Genomic DNA, 17733 nt, shown 5'->3' on the forward strand with positions numbered 1-17733 from the left:
TAAGAATATGATAAATAATTTTGGATCCCATCATGTCCTCTAGATGTCAACAGTTGAGTTTTACATCCATTCAGCCGATCTCCAGGTCTGGCAGGAGACCTTTTAGCTTAGCTTAGCATAAATAATTGAATTGGATTAGACCATTAGCATCTCAAAAGATAACATTTAAAAAAAGAGTTTAGATAATTTTCCTGTTTAAAGCTTGACTCTTCTATAGTAACATTGTGTACTAAGACTGATGGAAAATGAAAAGTTGCTATTTTCTTGGCAGAAATGGCTAGGAACTATACTCTCATTCTGGCGTAATAATCAAGGAACTTTACTGCTGTACTATGGCTGAAGCAGGCACAATGATATTACACAGAGCTGTTACCTAATTACCTAGCTGAGGACTATTTTCAGGCACAGAATGGATTAAAATAAACTTGTAAAATGAGTCTATTTCCAAATAAAATTGGTGAATGAGGTAACAAACACATCCTCAAACAAAAACATTACTTAACACCATTCACAAAGTACCTTTAGAACAGACGACAAAAGTGTGGGGTAAGAAGAGAGAGCTGAACAGGAAATTTGCTAGAAATAGAAAGTAAAGGGGAAAAAAACTATGAAAAAATAATGAAAAAAGTACATACTTTCACTATAAGAGGAAGAGAAGATATTTGAAAACAGATCTAGAAGCAGATATCGGAAAGTTAAGGATTAAAGGCAGCATGAAACAGAATTCACAACCCTTTTTCCCTTCCAGTTTGTGACATAATTTTGTATAAACAAACACTTATTCTTAATTAATATTATAATGCATTAGAGGTGGAACATTTCTGAGAGGAATTAACAGAATAATTGTATCTCTTTGGAGCAATATGAAGTGTGATACATTGCAAAACAATAGAAGGAAAAATATATAAGCAAAACACCACAGCCAAATATTTTAGTTAATAAATTTTTGCATGTGATGCTTTATGGAATGACACATTTAAATATGCAAATGAGGCATTATCTACTTAAATACACACTAATTTGTGTCTCATTCAGATAAAGAATAAAAAAAAAGAATTATTCAACGAAACCAGGTTTAAGATTTTTGTTATTTATTCATTCATTCATTCATTCATTTTCCTTTGGCTTAGTCTCTATTTCCGCCACAGCGGAATGAACCGCCAACTATTCCAGCATATGTTTTACACAGTGGATGCCCTTCCTGCCGCAACCCAGTACTGGGAAACATCCATACACACTCATTCACACACACACACACACACACACACACACACACACACACACACACACACACACACACACACACACACACACACACTACGGCCAGTTTAATTTATTCAATTCACTTAGAGCACGTCTTTGGACTGTGGAGGAAACCCCACTCCAACACAGGGAAAACATGCAAACTCCACACAGAAATGCCAACTGGGACTCGAACCATTGACCTTCTTGCTTTGAGGCGACAGTGCTAAGCAATGAGCCACCGTACCGTTCTTCTTGTTATTATTTTATATTCTAAACATATTAGAGCAAACAGATCCTACAGAGGGGATTTTGGAGATATTTTTCTTTATAGATCAAAAAATATTCAAAAATATATTTATAATAGGATTGTTTTACATCAATCAGTGTGGAATGATGTATGTTATGTTTTATGCTTCTGACATTAAGATTTCTCAATCAGTGCATGGGGAAATCCCAAATAAAAAGACAGCTTATATTAAATGTATGTATTCTAATAAAAAAAAATTACAGATGCAAAAAGATAAAGCGTATTACTATTACTTGTCTGAATAAATACATGTTATTGGGGCAAAATTGGTCAAAAACTGACAAGCACATAAAAAATGTATTTTGATTTAAATTATTATATTTGAGTTGGACTTTTTGTGACTTTAGAATTTACTTCACAAGGAAATGCTCTTAAAATAAAATAAAAAACATTGTTATTCATAAGCTATTACAGTTGTGTTTGAGGTCAAAATGGCCAACTCCTTGACACTGGAGCGGATGACATGACCCACCAGTTCAGACTTGGTGTCCAGTTCTCTCTTGAGCTCCTCATGGCTGTGCTGTTGATCCTGATTCTGCTGCATCAGGTTTTGGTTGACTGTTTCCTGCTGTTCCAGTTGTTCCAGTGCTATGGTTCTCTCTCTCTGAAGCCGATCTATCTCCTCGGCTCTCAACTCTAGCTCTTGCTCCAAATGCTCCACTTCCTCTGTAAAGACAGCAGAACAGGGCTCAGATTATGCTAGCGCATACTGTAAAAAACAGTAGAAGATGAGATATGGTTTACCCATGTGAAAGCGTTGATGTGCCTGGTCTCTTTCTTGTGGACTGATTTTTTGTCCATCTAATATTTCCAGTGACCTCAGTTTGAAGATTAGGAAGAGGTGATAATGGGCCAGACTGGAGATTGGGTTTTCGGCTAATGTTAGACACGTCAAGTTGTTCAGCGGCTTCAGTTTAGCCAGCTCATGAAGCTAAATGTAAGTGCATAAACAATCAAATGCAGTCATTTACTTTTATACATGTGACATTTGAGTTTTATTATTTTTTTAATCCATTCAGACAATCTCCAGGTCTAGCAGGAGCATTTTTAGCTTGGCTTAGCATAGATTATTGAATCGGATTAGATCCTTTAGCATCTCACTCAAATATGACAAAAGAGTTTAGATCATTTTTCTATTTAAAGGTTGACTCTTGTGTAGTTACATTATGTACTAAGACCGACAAAACTGAGAAGTTGCTATTTTCTAGGTTGATATGGCTTGACTATACTCTCATTATAGCATAAAAATAAACTAACTTTGTTACCATACCATGACTGCAGCAGGTGCAATGATATTAAAAATGCCAAAACTGTCCCCAGCACCAAGAGTAAACTCTAGAAGAGATACAGCTGTGGCTAGTTAGACATGTGTACATCAGTAAAGCATAATTTGTGCTATATTGAAAACAATTATATAAAATAATAATTTTAGTTTACATTACTATGAGGAGTAGGTTTAGGGTTGAGGTAGGCGTATACATTAATAAAATATAATTTAATGGCAATTTAATAAATAATAAAAATAATTCTTATTAAATTTCAGCTGTATCCCTTCTAGCAACAACCAAAAATAAGCCCTACACATAGTTGGAATATGTGTAATAACAATGCACCTGCTGCAGCCATGGTAGGGCAGCCAAGTTCCTTAATTATTACACCTGAGAGTATAGTTCTTATCCATATCAGTCTAGTATATAGCAACTTTTCATTTTCTGTCGGTCTTACACAATGTACCAACAAAATAGTCAAATTTTAAATAGGAAAATTATAGAAACTCTTTTTTTGAGCAAGATGCTCTTGGTCTAATGTGTTTCAATTATTTATGCTAAGCTAAGCTAAAAGTGCTCCTGCCAGACCCTGAGATTGGCTGAATGGATTCAAAAAACGGTTAAATGCAACTGTTTAACTTAATGGGAGTTGTAAAATGAAAGAATTTTCAAAAAAGTGGAGTGTTCTCTTAAGTGAATAGCTAACAAATAGATTCTCTTTTACTCAAACTCGTGTAGTTCCAATCCAGTGACTTTCTTTTTTTTTTAAACACAAATTAAAAATATATTTTGAAAATGTTGGTAAGTAGATAGTATCATTGTATGAATAAAAATGCTGAAACTATATTGAAAATATACAATTTTAAAAATGTTCTACAGGTTTGAAAAAATATGAAGGTGATTTTTTTTCCACAATTAAAGACTTCTTTGTTGATTAGCTGTCTTAATTAAACGATAAACAAATACAAAACCATTGCTGAATTGTACCCACTGAGGATATATTGTTGCTCTGTAGATTGACGGTCTGAAGGGATCTGAGCTTCTTTCCAAACCAAACTGGGAGATCTTCAATGTTGTTGAATGCTAAATTCAGAACCTGAAGTTTTGTCATGTGTTCCAGACCTTCAATTTTACTGCAGATGAATGAAATACAAATATTTTTAAAGTTAAAACTTGATAGCATCTATTCTTTTTCAACACAATGAAAAAGTCAATCTTTTCGACTAGAGCAGTGTTTCTCAACCACGTTCTTGGAGGACCACCAGCTCTGCACATTTTTTTCTATGTCAAATTAGCCAAACACACCTAATTCAGATCATCAGCTTATTATAAGAGACTGAAAGACCTGTAATGCATGTGACAGACAAATGAGGTGGTCCTCCAGGAACAAGGTCGAGAAACACTGGACTATAGCACATTTTATTCAAGTTTTCTTACTGTATTCTGTTTCTGGAAAGGTGAAGCTCCCGTAACTGACACAGTTTCTCTAGTTTCTCAATTCTCTCAATCCTGTTGTTGCTGAGGTTGAGGACCTGCAGGCGATCACACTTATCCAAATTTTCTATATACTGAAAACACAGTACAATATAAATTAATGCAAAATACAATTAAATGTAAACTTTATCACCCTCATGAAGCATTAACAAGATAATGTCTAAACCTTACCCTAAATTGATGGTTGCTCCCCATTGCCATAGACAGATCCAGGGTCCGCACAAGAACTACATTTTCGCATTTAGTCACTCTCCTGATCAGATCTTCTGTGATGTATCTGGTTCCCTTATATTGCCTTTTGTCTGTGAGTAGAAGTGTGTAAATGAATATGCACAACTATGTTTTCATGTCCATTGTGTTTAACAATATTCTAAAAGAAAAATAAATATAACTTTTAGACGTGACATTTCGTAACATGTAAAAATTTTAGTAAGATGGTAAATTAAACAAATATTTTGTTCACAAAATTCACAAATTCAACTTTTATTCACAGAGCACATCATTCATATGTGAGTTAATAATTCATCTCACACTTCTGGTTGTTCATTATACACCAAGCAGTATGGTTGACTCATGTAGACGCAATTTTTTGACATCATTACGTTAATTAGGGCATTTGTTTAAAACTAGGGAAAATCATAATAAATGACAAAAAAAGATACAAATCATTCTCACACAATGATTGCTAAAATTATTTATGTTTATTTCACTTTTTTGCATCAAAGTTTCAAACATGAAGTAATTTGGTACCACTTTACGTGTCCATTTGTTAACAGTTAACCAACTGCCAATAATTATATATTGTTAGAGTATGTATTTATCTTTAAGTATTAGTTTAAAAAATACAATTGCTTGTTGTTAGTTTGTGTCCAATGAGGGCAATTATAAAACTACATTAACCAATATATTCAATATATTAGTTATATAATAGTTAATCTCAGAAAAATATTGGTTGTAAATTCTAAACAGGGAAATCCAATTACAAGCCAATGACTATAAAAGTGGGTGATGCGATGGCTCAGTGGGTAGCACTGTCGCCTCACAGCAAGAAAGTCGCTGGTTTGAGTCCCGGCTAGATCAGTTAGCATTTCTGTGTGGAGTTTGCATGTTTTCCCCATGTTGGAGTGGGTTTACTCTGGTTTCCCCCACAGCGCTACAGGTGAATTGAATAAAATAATTTGCTGTAGTGCATGTGTGTGGATGAGTGCGTATAGATGTTTCCCGGTAGGCTACTGGGTTGCAGCCTATTGGTTGTAGCCGGGAGGGGATCCTGTGTAAGACATATGCTGGATAAGTTAGTGGTTCATTCGGCTGTGGCGACCCTTGATGAATAAAGGGACGGAGCTGAAGGAAATGAATGAATGTACATGAATCCAAGTACAACAATATTCATCCATTAAACAGTGCTATTGCTGTTTTTAAGTCATACTTACATGCTATTTCAGACTGAATATTCAAAGTAGCCTTGTAAACAACATATGACCGTGTCCCAAGTGAATGAATGTGCAAATATAAAACCAACGTTTCCTTACTAAAAAGTCATAACTTAATACAAAAAAAAACTGTCTAAGCATCTGGAAGTTTAGGACTCCCGAAGGCACATCACATCAGTCACAAAACTCCTGTACTTCAGCAATAAGATTTAGATTTACCTTCATCACTGGGCTCTTCTCTCGGACCTCCATCCTCAGCTTCAGGCAATGAGGTTGTGTTGGGAGTCACAGGTTTGCTTTGGGGGCTCTTGGACATTTTGGTTCCCAATATTGGAGACTGTTTGCGCATCTGAAAAACCTCTTTTCATTTTACACTCATAAGATGTTTAACGTTACTGTAATTTACATTTATCTCAAGAGACCAGCAAATAGGCCGTCCATCCTAATTATTTTCGACTATTAAAAACAATGTTATCGTTACGTCTAATGTTAGTGATTTATGCAATGCAGACCGAATCTGACAAAACTCAAAGGCAACATAAAACATAATTAGTGAATGTTTTTAGTAAAAAGTTTAACATGTAAGCGCATGGTCAGTCACTCATTAGCGAAGACTGGTCAACTTTTGTTACCCAGTTTCCATAGTGACCGATCCCAAGCGCTTATCCAGCAACCGTCAGCTTATTATGAATCTCTATTAAAATAATCAATAAAACAAAGCGGATACAAGCCTGTTAGATTCACTTCTTATCCCAGCTGTCATTTAGTTAACTCATGCGTTAGTTAAGGATTAAAATGAGCGAACAATTCTCTTTCATTCCGTATCCTCTGCATGAACTTAAATGATTCGCGGTGGTGTTTTGATCACGTGACATTGTTGCAGTGTTTTCAAAATAAGAGTCATCAAATGCGCACTCATTTCCAGTGTTATATTTTCCAACATATTATAACTACATACATTCATAAAAACATGCACTTTCCAAAACACATTTTTGTCATCCAGCAAGTTTGTTGTTTATGGAAATAATGAATTGTTTAGGCCTACATAAATACTATTAGACAGCCCCCTCTTAAAAAATATGAAAATGACCTCATAATTTATTCTCCCTCGAGCGATTTTAAACTGTTACGAGTTTCTTTACTCTGTTAAATACAAAGCTTTTGAAGAATACTGGTTGCTGGCACCCATTGACTTCATTAGTAAGGAAAGAATTACTATTGAAGTCTAATTTACTAATGCAAAGCAACGTACCGTGATGTATAGAGGAATGAAAATATGGAATGAATTGCCGTCAGACATTACATGCTTTGTAACAAGTAAAAAGGAGGTTTAAAAAATCATTTAAAAAATATTTTATGGAACAATATTAAGTGGATTGTTGATTTGGATGTTATGTATGAATTTTGTATTTTAATGTTTTTATTAGTCTTTGTTGTTGTGTATTAATGTAATTTTGTGTTATGTTCGATGGACCCCAGGAAGAATAGCCACTACCTTGGTAGTGGCTAATGGGGATCCTGATAAATAAAAAAATAAAAAAAGTCGTCGTGTTGCATTTTCTAAACAAGAATCCTCAAATGCGCCCTTTAATGCACACTTCGTGTTTAACAAAATATAATAACTACATTCATAACATAGATACATACATATATATCTATGCATTCATAAAAACAACATTCACTTTCCAAAACACGTTTTTATCATCCAGCAATATTGTTATTTATGGCAATAATTAGTTGTTAACGCCTATATAAACACTATTAGAAACCCCCCCCCCCCCCCCCCCCCCCCAATAATAATAAAAAGCAAATTACCTCATATTTTATTCTCCTTCGTGTGATTTTAAACTGTTATTAGTGTCTTTATTCTGTTAAATACAAAAGAAGATACTTTGATGACAATTTGATGACGATTTCGAAGTCGTGTTGCATTTTTCTAAATAAGTCCTCAAAATGCGCACTTAAAATGCACATCGTGTTTAATAACATTTCATAAATTAATACATTCATAAAAACAACATTCACTTTCTAAAACTCGTTTTTATCATCCAGCAATGTTGTTATTTATGCCCCTCCCCCCCCCTAAAAACATCGCCAAATTACTAAATATGTTCATTTGGAGCTGTTTTATTGTACATAAACAGTTAAATAGTCGGTAATATGTTTTACAATTATTATTAACAAAAGAAAAATAAATATATAGATATTAGACCCCCCACCCCCTAATAAGAAATATCTAAATGACCTCATATTTTATTCTCCTTTGTGTGATTTTTAACTATTAGTTTCTTTATTCTGTTAAATACAAAAGAAGATATTTTGAAGAATACTGGTTGCTGGCACTCATTGACTTCAGTAGTAGAGAAAAAAATGACTTAACAACATATAACTGCATACATTTATAAAACAACATACACTTTTCAAAATATGCTTTTATCATGGAGCAATTTTGTTGTTTATGGCAATATTTAGTTGTTTAGGCCTATATTAGACCCCCCCACCCCCTAATAAAAAAAAATCTTAATTACCTCATATTTTATTCTCCTTTGTGTGATTTCAAACTATTAGTTTCTTTTTTCTGTTAAATAAAAAAGAAGATATTTTAAAGAATATGGTTGCTGACACTCATTGACTTCCAAAGTAGAGAAAAAAAATATATTGAAGTCAACGTGTATAGTTTACTAAAAAAGGGTCCTTATAATGAGCACTTAAAAAAGCAGACTCCTTGTTTAACAACATATAACTGCATACATTTATAAAAACAACATACACTTTTCAAAATATGCTTTTATCATGGAGCAACGTTGTTATTTATGGCAATATTTAGTTGTTTAGACCTATATAAACACTTTTAGACCCCCCTCCACCCCCCACAAAAAATGGAAAAGAATAGTTACCCAAAAATATGAAAATTACCTCATCATTTATTCTACCTCATGTGCTTTTAAACCATTATGAGTTTGTTTCTTTATTCTGTTAAATACAAAAGAAAATATTTTGAAGAATACTAGTTGCTGGCACCCACTGACTTCCATAGTAGGGGAAAAAAATTATACAAATAGAAGTCAATGGGTTCCAGTTATAAACATTTTTCTAAATATCTTCTTCTGTGTTCAACATGAGAAAGAAAGTCAAAGAGATTTAGAACAAGATAAGGGTGGGTAATTTTTATTTCTGGGTAAACTCTCTCTTTAAATTGTACATGAAAACTAATACTTTTTGTTAAATATGTTTGGTGTTAGTTAAATGATGATTCTACAAAGAGTTGAACAGATTTAAATGCTTTGCTTTATTCTTATTTTGAATTTTTTTTTCAAAGAATAAGAACGTACACATGAAGTACCAGTCCTATCGAGATGACATCAAATCACAGCCATTTAATAAGTATTCAAATTCAAATCCTTCCAAAACTTTGACATATTGTTTGCAGTTAGCATCGCTGCAGTCAGATTCAAGCGGCCACCAGTCCACCCAAGCTTCAGAGTCCAAAGGGAACTTGTACCTGCAACATGGTTTAGAGAAAATCATGCTACATCGTACATATTAGTGTAATAAATCTTGTGAAATACTGAGTTTATACAGTGTAATGCAAGTTATAATACAACAGATTAAGGTCAAACTCCCATTTCATCTGTTTTATCGTTTATCCTATTTGATGACACTGTTTATCTCTAATAGTGCTCTTCATAGATTTTTTTAGTTTTTAATGCTTGTTTAGTTCTAGTTTTAATTTGTGCATAACCAAAAAAGCAGCAATGTTTCCTCATTGGATTATGCTTTGCTTTTCATAACTTAGTTGTTCTAAATAAAGATAGCACATGGAAATAAGGTAAATGTACCATAAATTGCAATTAATTACTATGTACACTCACCGGCCACTTTATTAGATACACCTGTCCAACTGCTCGTTAACGCAAATTTCTAATCAGCCAATCACATGGCAGCAACTCAATACATTTAGGCATGTAGACATGATCAAGACGATCTGCTGCAGTTCAAACTAAGCATCAGAATGGAGAAGGAAGGTAATATAAGTGACTTTGAATGTGGCAGGGTTGTTGGTGCCAGACGGGCTGGTCTGAGTATTTCAGAAACTGCTGATCTACTGAGATTTTCACGCACAACCATCTCTAGGGTTTACAGAGAATGGTCAGAAAAAGAGAAAATATCTAGTGAGCGGCCTTCCAGCAGGATAAAGCGCCATGTCATAAAGCGCATATCATCTCAGACTGGTTTTTTAAACATGGCAATGAGTTCACTGTACTCAAATGGCCTCCACATTTGGATGTGCAGCAACTGCGTGATGCTATCACGTCAATATGGACTAACATCTCTGAAGAATATTTCCAGTACCTTTTTGAATCTATGCCACAAAGGATTAAGGCAGTTCTGAAGGCAAAAGGGGGTCCAACCTGGTACTGGTAGGTGTACCTAATAAAGTGGCCGGTGAGTGTATTTTGGGGTCAGACAAGCAAATAGTCTTCTTACCAAAGGTTAGCAATGTTGAACATTTCACTGTATGTTATGTTTGTTTTTTTATGAGCAAGAAAGCAGACAAGAACTTACTTGTAAGCACGATTCACTTGTATCTTCATGCTTTCGGCAGTCATGGTGAGATACTGCTTTCCAATCTCGAATTGTGTTGAATTGCAGGATGCCTTCTTTATAAATTCTACTTCTGAATCTGTTTTTAAGTCATCCGTTTCTCCTGCAGATAAGAAATGAAGAGGTTTGATTGAAGCTGTTAGAAGGCTTTATTAACAAATCACTTTCATTATTACACATGGGAAAATTAAGAGATGAGATTGCAGGAAAACCAATGAAATTCTCAAAGATTTGGAAGTCCTTTTTTTAAATAAATCTGGAGACTGAACAATGATAGCTGAGTGGTGTGAAAAATGTCATAAAGTATTGCATTGTGTACAAAATACAAACTTTCATAATTGGGTATTTATTGGTATACATATACAGTTAAAGTCAGAATTATTAGCCCACCTTAGAATTTCCCAAATGGTGTTTAACAGAGCAAGGACGTTTTCACAGTATGTCTGATAATATTGTTTCTTCCGGAGAAAGTCTTATTTGTTTTATTTTGGCTAGAATAAAAGCAGTCTTTAATTTTAAAGTCAAAATTTTTAGCCTCTTTAAGCAATTTTTTTTCGACTGTCTACAGAACAAACCATCATTATACAATAATTTGACTAATTTTCATATCCTGCCTAGTTAACCTAATTAACCCATTTAAGCCTTTAAACGTTACTTTAAGCTGTATAGAAGTGTTTTAAAAATATCTAGTAAAATATTATTTACTGTCATCATGGCAAAGATAAAATAAATCAGTTATTAGAAATGAGTTATTAAAACTATTATGTTTAGAAACGTGTGGAGAATCTTCTCTCCGTTAAACAAAAATTGGGGGAAAAAATAAACAAGCGGTCTAATAATTCAGGGGGGCTAATAATTCTGACTTCAACTGTATATGCAAAAATGTTTTACTTTTTTTCTTTCTTTCTTTTCGTCATTTCCATTGATGATGTATATATGCATGCATGTATATATGCAGTGTATGTAATGTATATGCAGATGTTTGAGTGGACTCTTGTAAATATGTGCATGTATAATTTATTCATGGAGGTATATGATTAAGTATCAGTTGTGGGTGTCCATTTGCATATATGTATTTACATTTTTACAGATGTTTACATATTATTAAAGGTCCTATGAAATTAAACTAGCGTTTTTTTGATGTTAGTATAAGTATTGTTAGTTTCTAGGATATCTATAAGTTCGTGTGCTCCAAAACAGTGACACAATTCCCATTTAGAAGATATGAAACTGATATAAGCATGGAAAACTTGTAGTTTGTTAATTCTGCCTAAAATGGATCAACAGTTTTATTCACATCACCTCATACTTGAGTTTCTCTAAAAATCTTGACCAATCAAATGCTCATTCATTTGATGTGCTTGAGCTCAACCACTCTCACTGGCAGAGCTGTGATAAAACTAAACACTATTGGCTGCATTTTTAAAAAGGAGGAGTTATACTATGTCCCACCCTCTCTTCATGTTTCTATTAAGATTACATTAAACATTGAATAAAAAAATTCACATTTCAAGCACTTCCCGGGACTCGTAATTGCTGGTATGCGGTGGGTTTGGGGTTTGTGTTTTAAAATGTGAAAAACTCGAGATAAAGTATTTTTTAAAAAATCACATTTATTATTCTCTTCGTACCTTTTTTGAGCACTGATTGAACTGTGGCCTTGTAGGTTACAAAATCTCCTCCTGCCTCAGAAGAGTCGATTACTACTTTAAGTGCTAGAGGGGAAAAAATAAAAATTACGTCATTCAGAATCACTGACTATTTTGTGATTTTAATCATTATGAAGATAAATTTTTACCATAGTTCACGCTTTCTTTGCAAATATCAGCTGTGCGCTGATCGGCAGTGATTGCAGGATCAATAGTGGATTTAAAGTTGCAGCATTCAGCTATTTTGGAAAAGCACATGGAAATAACAGCAAACCACAATTATAGCATATACGCTTTAAAGCAGGGGTCACCAAACTTGTTCCTGGAGGGCCGGTGTCCTGCAGATTTTAGCTCCAACCCTAATCAAACACACCTGAACAAGCTAATCAAGGTCTTACTAGGTATACTTGAAACACCCAGGCATGTGTGTAAAGGCAAGTTGGAGCTAAACCCTGGAGGGACACCGGCCCTCCAGGACCAGGATTGGTGACCCCTGCTTTAAAGGAATATTTCACTTGAAAATTAAAATTCTGTCATCATTTTCTCACCCTTGTTTCTTCTTCTGTTGAACACAATAGAATATATTTGGAAAAATGCTGGATGCCTGTAACCATTGACAATTTGATTTTCCTACTATGGAAGTCAACGCAGTGTCTAACATTTTACCAAATATGTGTTCAACATGTATGGAACCACATGCGGGAGAGCAAATGGTGAGTAAATTTTCATTTTTGGGTGAACTATTTATTTAAACTCAGTATGTGAATGCTAAATTTATAGGCAGAACCAAAATAAATGGCATAACAGCAGGACAGGAATGACAGAAATGACAAGAAAAAAAATGTAGTATTTTGTACAGTAGGTAAATATTTTTTATAATGTGGCTTACCTGCCATGCACTGACAATGATCTTCCTCACAGAGTCGTAACAGCTTGCGGGTTTGTTTCTGGTACAACTTTGTGCACTTAAATGCTAAAAAATTAAGATAAAAATGTTTTTTTTTGGTATGTTTTCTTGTTTTATGTGGGTAAAATTGGCCTGATATGAATTAAATATTTCTTTAAAAGACTCTACCTGGAGCTTGATATTCATATACAGTAAACTCTGAGCCTTTGGTCATGCCAGTTTCAAATTCCTCTAGGATACGGAAGCCCACGCAGTAGAAGTTATCTGATGGTATCTGCATGTAAACAATGTATCTTAAAAAATGTTTTACAAGATCAAATCGTCTTGATTATATTCAGAGTGATGCTCACCGAATCTATCTGAAGCACTACTTTGTCACCTATAACTTCATAGTTGGAAATCCGAGACTCAAGTCCGTTCTGGTACTAAAAAAAAGAAAATTGAAAACATTAGCTTTCTGAAAGAATGAATTCTACTCAATGAAAATGTAACTGCATTTGGGTTTTCACCTCATCTAGATCTTCCAGGACTGGAGTCACTCCAGTTGGCAGATTAATTTCCATCACAGTGAGTGCTGACTCAGTTTCCAGTGAATTCTCTGGTGGTTTGAATCTTTACACATAAAGAGATTTTCATTTTAGTGCATTTTATAACATGAATTTTTCAGAGACTATTCAGGAGAATTTACAGACTTACTTTGCACAGGCCACAATCCGCTGACTCAAAAGCATGGGATCTGCTTACAAAGAAATCAGATTATAACTGAACTGAGTTAATGTGAAGGAAGATTAAGGGTGCTGTATGAACAAGTAGACAAAAGCACAGAACCTACCGTCTGAGTTTTGGTCACTGTCATGAATGTCAATGGTTGTGTCAAAAAGGCAACTTTTATTGCTTTCCGTCATCACATAATACACAGTTTTCAGCTGTCAAAAAAGGGTAATTAAAAATTAAACATGGTCGTATACATAGAACTTTGAAAAATCAGGCTTAGTCTATATTTCAGAGGTCGCCACAGCAGAATGAACCACCAGCTATTCCAGCATAGGTTGTACATAGTGGATGCCCTTCCAGCCGCAGCCCAGTACTGGTAAACATCCAAACAAGGCAAGGCAAGGCAAGGCAAGGCACGTTTATTTAAATAGGAATAAAAGAAACAAGTATAAAAAATAAAAACAAATAATAAAAAGTGATTAAACACAGATTAAAATGTGTTAAAACAGGTTAGAAAAGAATGAAAAAGAGAAGAAAGACATAATAGTGCGACTTGTCGAACATGGCACCAGGGCTTAATTTGCCTCACTTTACCGATTCCTCTCATTACACGCAACAAACATCCCCCTACCATCCAAATGTTGCAGTGAAATCGAGACTCATCAGACCATGCAACATTTTTCCAATCTTCTATTGTCCAATTTTGGTGAGCCTGTGTGAATTGTAGACTCAATTGTAGTTTCCTGTTCTCAGCTGACAGGAGTTGCACCAGGTGTGATCTTCTGCTACTGTAGCCCATCCGTCTCAAGGTTAAACGTGTTGTGTGTTTAGAGATGCTCTTCTGCATACCACGGTTGTAACGAGTAGTTATTCAAGTTACTGTTGCTTTTCTATCAGCTCGAACCAGTCTGGTCATTCTCCACTGACCTCTTGCAGCAACAAGGCATTTGCGCCTACAGAACTGCCACTCACTCGATATTTCTCTTTTTACAATTCTCTGTTAACCCTAAAGATGCTTGTGCTGGGAAATCCCAGTAGATCAGTAGTTTCTGAAATAACAGACTGGCACTAACAACCATGCCACGTTCAAAGTCACTTAAATCACCTCTCTCCCCCGTTCTGATGCTCGGTTTGAATTGCAGCAGATCGTCTTGATCATATCTACAAGCCCAAATGCATTAAGTTGCTGCCATGTGATTGGCTGATTAGAAATTTGCGTTAACGAGCAGTTGGACTGGTGTACCTAATAAAGCGGCCAGCGAGTGTACAGTATATTGTTAATATGAACTTTGTACTGATATCTTACGCATTTCTATTTATATACAAACTCACTTACTTTAACAAATGACACACCAGTACTCATTGCCGTTTTGACGATCACGTCATCGTTTTGGGTCACCTTTTCAAATAAAACAAAAGAGCAGAATTTGACTTAATAGCATGATTGCTTCATTTTGAATTTAAATACCATCGTAAAAAAAATCGTACCTCTATTGGTTTAGCCACAGGCTTCTGCTGAGTTAGTTGGATTCGGCTGATTCTTTCACCCCTAGTTTTGTATTCAATGTCAACCACCATGTTTAAATTGGCTTCTCTGGCTTTAATGCTGTACATGGTGAGGGCTTCCAAAGTGAGAATGGTGTCCTGATAATCCGAGAGAGAATAAACAGGTCTTATTTGTCATTTGACAAACATGCAATAAAATGGAGAGGTAGCCAAGAAACTCAATGTTCTTTTATAATTTACTGACCCTTCACTTCTTCCAAACCTGTTTGTGTTTCTTACATCCGTTGAACACAAAAGAAGATATTTAGAATAATGCTGAAAACCTGTAACCACTGACTTCCATAGTAGGAAAAACTCATTTTGTGGAAGTCAATGGTTACAGGTTTTTAGCTTTCTTCATCATCTTTTCTTGTGCTTAACAGAAGAAGAAACTCTAAAAGATTTGGAATCACTTGATATTAAATAGTATAGTAATAGACATAAACTAGTGGTAGACCAAATAGGAATATCACCAAATAGTGAGTTAATTTTCATTTTTGGCAAGGCAAGTTTATTTATATAGCACATTTCATATACAATGGTAACAACAATAGGCAACACTTCACAATAACAGTAAACTAATAATGATGTATTATGTAAATTAAACATTATTATGGACTAATAATGAGTTATTGAATCAGTAATCATGAACTTACTTTAACTACAACAAAAGTTTATGTGTGAATAATGATTACCTTAATCACGCACTTGTTGGTACATGTTGTTAATTAATGTATTAATTAACATTTAAGTTTAAGCTAAACGAACCCATGAACTCATGAGCTGTTAATGTATAATTTACCTGAAGGAGTACATCGTCATTAACTACTAGAGTCCCTTTAACTAACATAAACTCCTATGTTTAAACTGTACATGTTGATGTTGACAGGACACTTTTCTATTGTTATTCAGTGTAAATGAACTAAACGGACGAATATATAAAGAGTGCATGAGTTGTTAAGAATGAGTTAGTGATGATGATGTGCCACTACAAGTAATGTCAAATAATTAAACATTCACATAACATGAGTTCATGATGGTTAAATTAAAATACAAATTGAATAAACTCATGTGGTATTAAATATACAATATTTAATATACAATATTTAATTTACAACATGGGCTAGCAAGTAGTTAAGGCATACCTGCCAACATTTGTCTTTGAAAATCCGGGAGACCAGCGGGTGGGTGTGTGGTTGGCGCGGAGTGGTGTGGATGTCTAGCTTTCAAAGGGGCATGCCTGGTCTGTACTCTGCACCGGTTTTCGGGCAGCCGCTGCTATCGGATATTATACCAAAGTCGGCAAACTAGGAGTTATAGACTGTACTCAAAAACTGGGAGGAGGAGGGGGGGGATGTCTGAAATACAGGAGATTCCCAAATGATAGTGTTGGCAGGTATGAATTAAGCTAGCCGTTATTCACACATGAACTCATGTGACTCATGTTGTAGATAAAATTAGTTCATGATTTGTGCATACATTAACTCATCATTAGTTTATAATCAAGTGTACATATGAACACAACATGAACACAACAGTACTTATGTACTGCTATTCTAAAGTGTTATTCATCAATAAAAGAACAAAACAATAAGTATAAGACGTAAAACAAAGACTTAAAATGATTAAAACAGGTTAACAATATGTTAAGCCAGGTTTAAAAGGAATAATAAAAAGAAAGGAACAGTGCTCAGTCAGTAAACAGTTGTGTTTTGGGTGAACTGTCCCTTTAAATCGTAGCAAAACAACATATAATAATGAACATAAAAGTAAATACCTGTACAAAAATGTCATATCTGTATTATTTTTGTGCTAAACTTTTATCTGTTGTATGAGCTCTGGGCTCCCTTCTGTTTAAAGGGAGTTTGAGCTCAGGTAGGTCTCGAGAACTTCCCTAATTTGTGACAGATGGGGATTGATTATGGAAAGAAACTCATCTTTAGTGCCAATTTGATTTAGTCAATTTACTTGTGTCGCATGTCTTTGGACAGTAGAATGAAACTCGGTGGAAACCCAGGCAAGCACGGGAGAACATATAAACTGCTTCGGTGACATTCTTGCTGTTAGGCAACAGTGCTAACCACTGGGCTGCTGTGCTGCTCTATGTAGGAAAGGGAGGAGGAGTAGGGGTCGAAAGGGGGAATTCTACAAGACGAAGATAACTTAAAGTAAAAAATCTTTGGTTATTTATAGTGCGACAGGATTCATCTGATTGGTGAATCAAGTGTTAGGTAATGCGGGGTCAGCTGTGGTCAATCATAATCACGTGATCTTCTCGAAACTAGTAAATAAGTAAACTTCACAAAAAAAAAAACACATACCTGTGTTGAATAGACGCCTCCTCCGTATCTCTGGTCTTGTGTCAACCAGTTCAAGATGGGTTTTGCATATTCGGTTTCACCTCTGGTTAAAGTGTTAAGCAGGACGTAAACTGTTGTTTCCACAGACTTTGCTGTCACACTGCTGGGTTTTAATGGATCAATGTTGGTATCAGATTCTTGCCAGAAACAGACTCTTGGTGGGTTTCCTGTAAACAAGGACAAAATGGTGTGTATTAAATATGAGA

General features: G+C 34.8%; 2 protein-coding genes across 5 annotated transcripts in view; both read right to left on the reverse strand.

Annotated features, from left to right (window-relative positions):
* The window catches only part of cntrl (centriolin), a 60441-nt gene extending 53824 nt beyond the window's left edge, over window positions 1-6617 (reverse strand). For 3 of the 4 annotated variants that reach the window (XR_015491914.1, XM_087254303.1, XM_087254302.1), the window contains exons 1-6: window positions 5967-6617; window positions 4486-4616; window positions 4258-4388; window positions 3812-3953; window positions 2297-2483; window positions 2025-2218 (exon numbers count right to left, since the gene is read on the reverse strand). Coding sequence is in view for 3 of the 4 variants with exons in the window: in XM_087254303.1 (XP_087110429.1) it covers window positions 2025-2218; window positions 2297-2483; window positions 3812-3953; window positions 4258-4388; window positions 4486-4616; window positions 5967-6096 (915 nt within the window). In the remaining variant the exon portion in view is untranslated. Of the gene's footprint in view, window positions 1-635; window positions 675-2024; window positions 2219-2296; window positions 2484-3811; window positions 3954-4257; window positions 4389-4485; window positions 4617-5966 lie in introns of all 4 variants that reach the window. The other variant, XM_087254301.1, reaches the window with a different exon arrangement.
* Window positions 6618-9017: 2400 nt separating this feature from the next.
* Window positions 9018-17733, reverse strand: part of c5 (complement C5) — a 50223-nt gene continuing 41507 nt past the window's right edge. The window contains exons 30-42 of the mRNA XM_087254306.1: window positions 17489-17694; window positions 15111-15266; window positions 14959-15021; window positions 13741-13834; window positions 13605-13644; window positions 13418-13520; window positions 13259-13333; window positions 13077-13182; window positions 12891-12974; window positions 12151-12240; window positions 11984-12067; window positions 10314-10455; window positions 9018-9249 (exon numbers count right to left, since the gene is read on the reverse strand). Coding sequence (XP_087110432.1) covers window positions 9096-9249; window positions 10314-10455; window positions 11984-12067; window positions 12151-12240; window positions 12891-12974; window positions 13077-13182; window positions 13259-13333; window positions 13418-13520; window positions 13605-13644; window positions 13741-13834; window positions 14959-15021; window positions 15111-15266; window positions 17489-17694 — 1397 coding nt within the window. The 3' untranslated portion in view covers window positions 9018-9095. The remainder of the gene's footprint in view (window positions 9250-10313; window positions 10456-11983; window positions 12068-12150; window positions 12241-12890; window positions 12975-13076; window positions 13183-13258; window positions 13334-13417; window positions 13521-13604; window positions 13645-13740; window positions 13835-14958; window positions 15022-15110; window positions 15267-17488; window positions 17695-17733) is intronic.

This window comes from Danio rerio, chromosome 5 (genome assembly GCF_052040795.2).
Source record: "Danio rerio strain M-AB ecotype USA chromosome 5, GRCz13ab, whole genome shotgun sequence".
Classification (NCBI taxonomy): domain Eukaryota; kingdom Metazoa; phylum Chordata; class Actinopteri; order Cypriniformes; family Danionidae; genus Danio; species Danio rerio.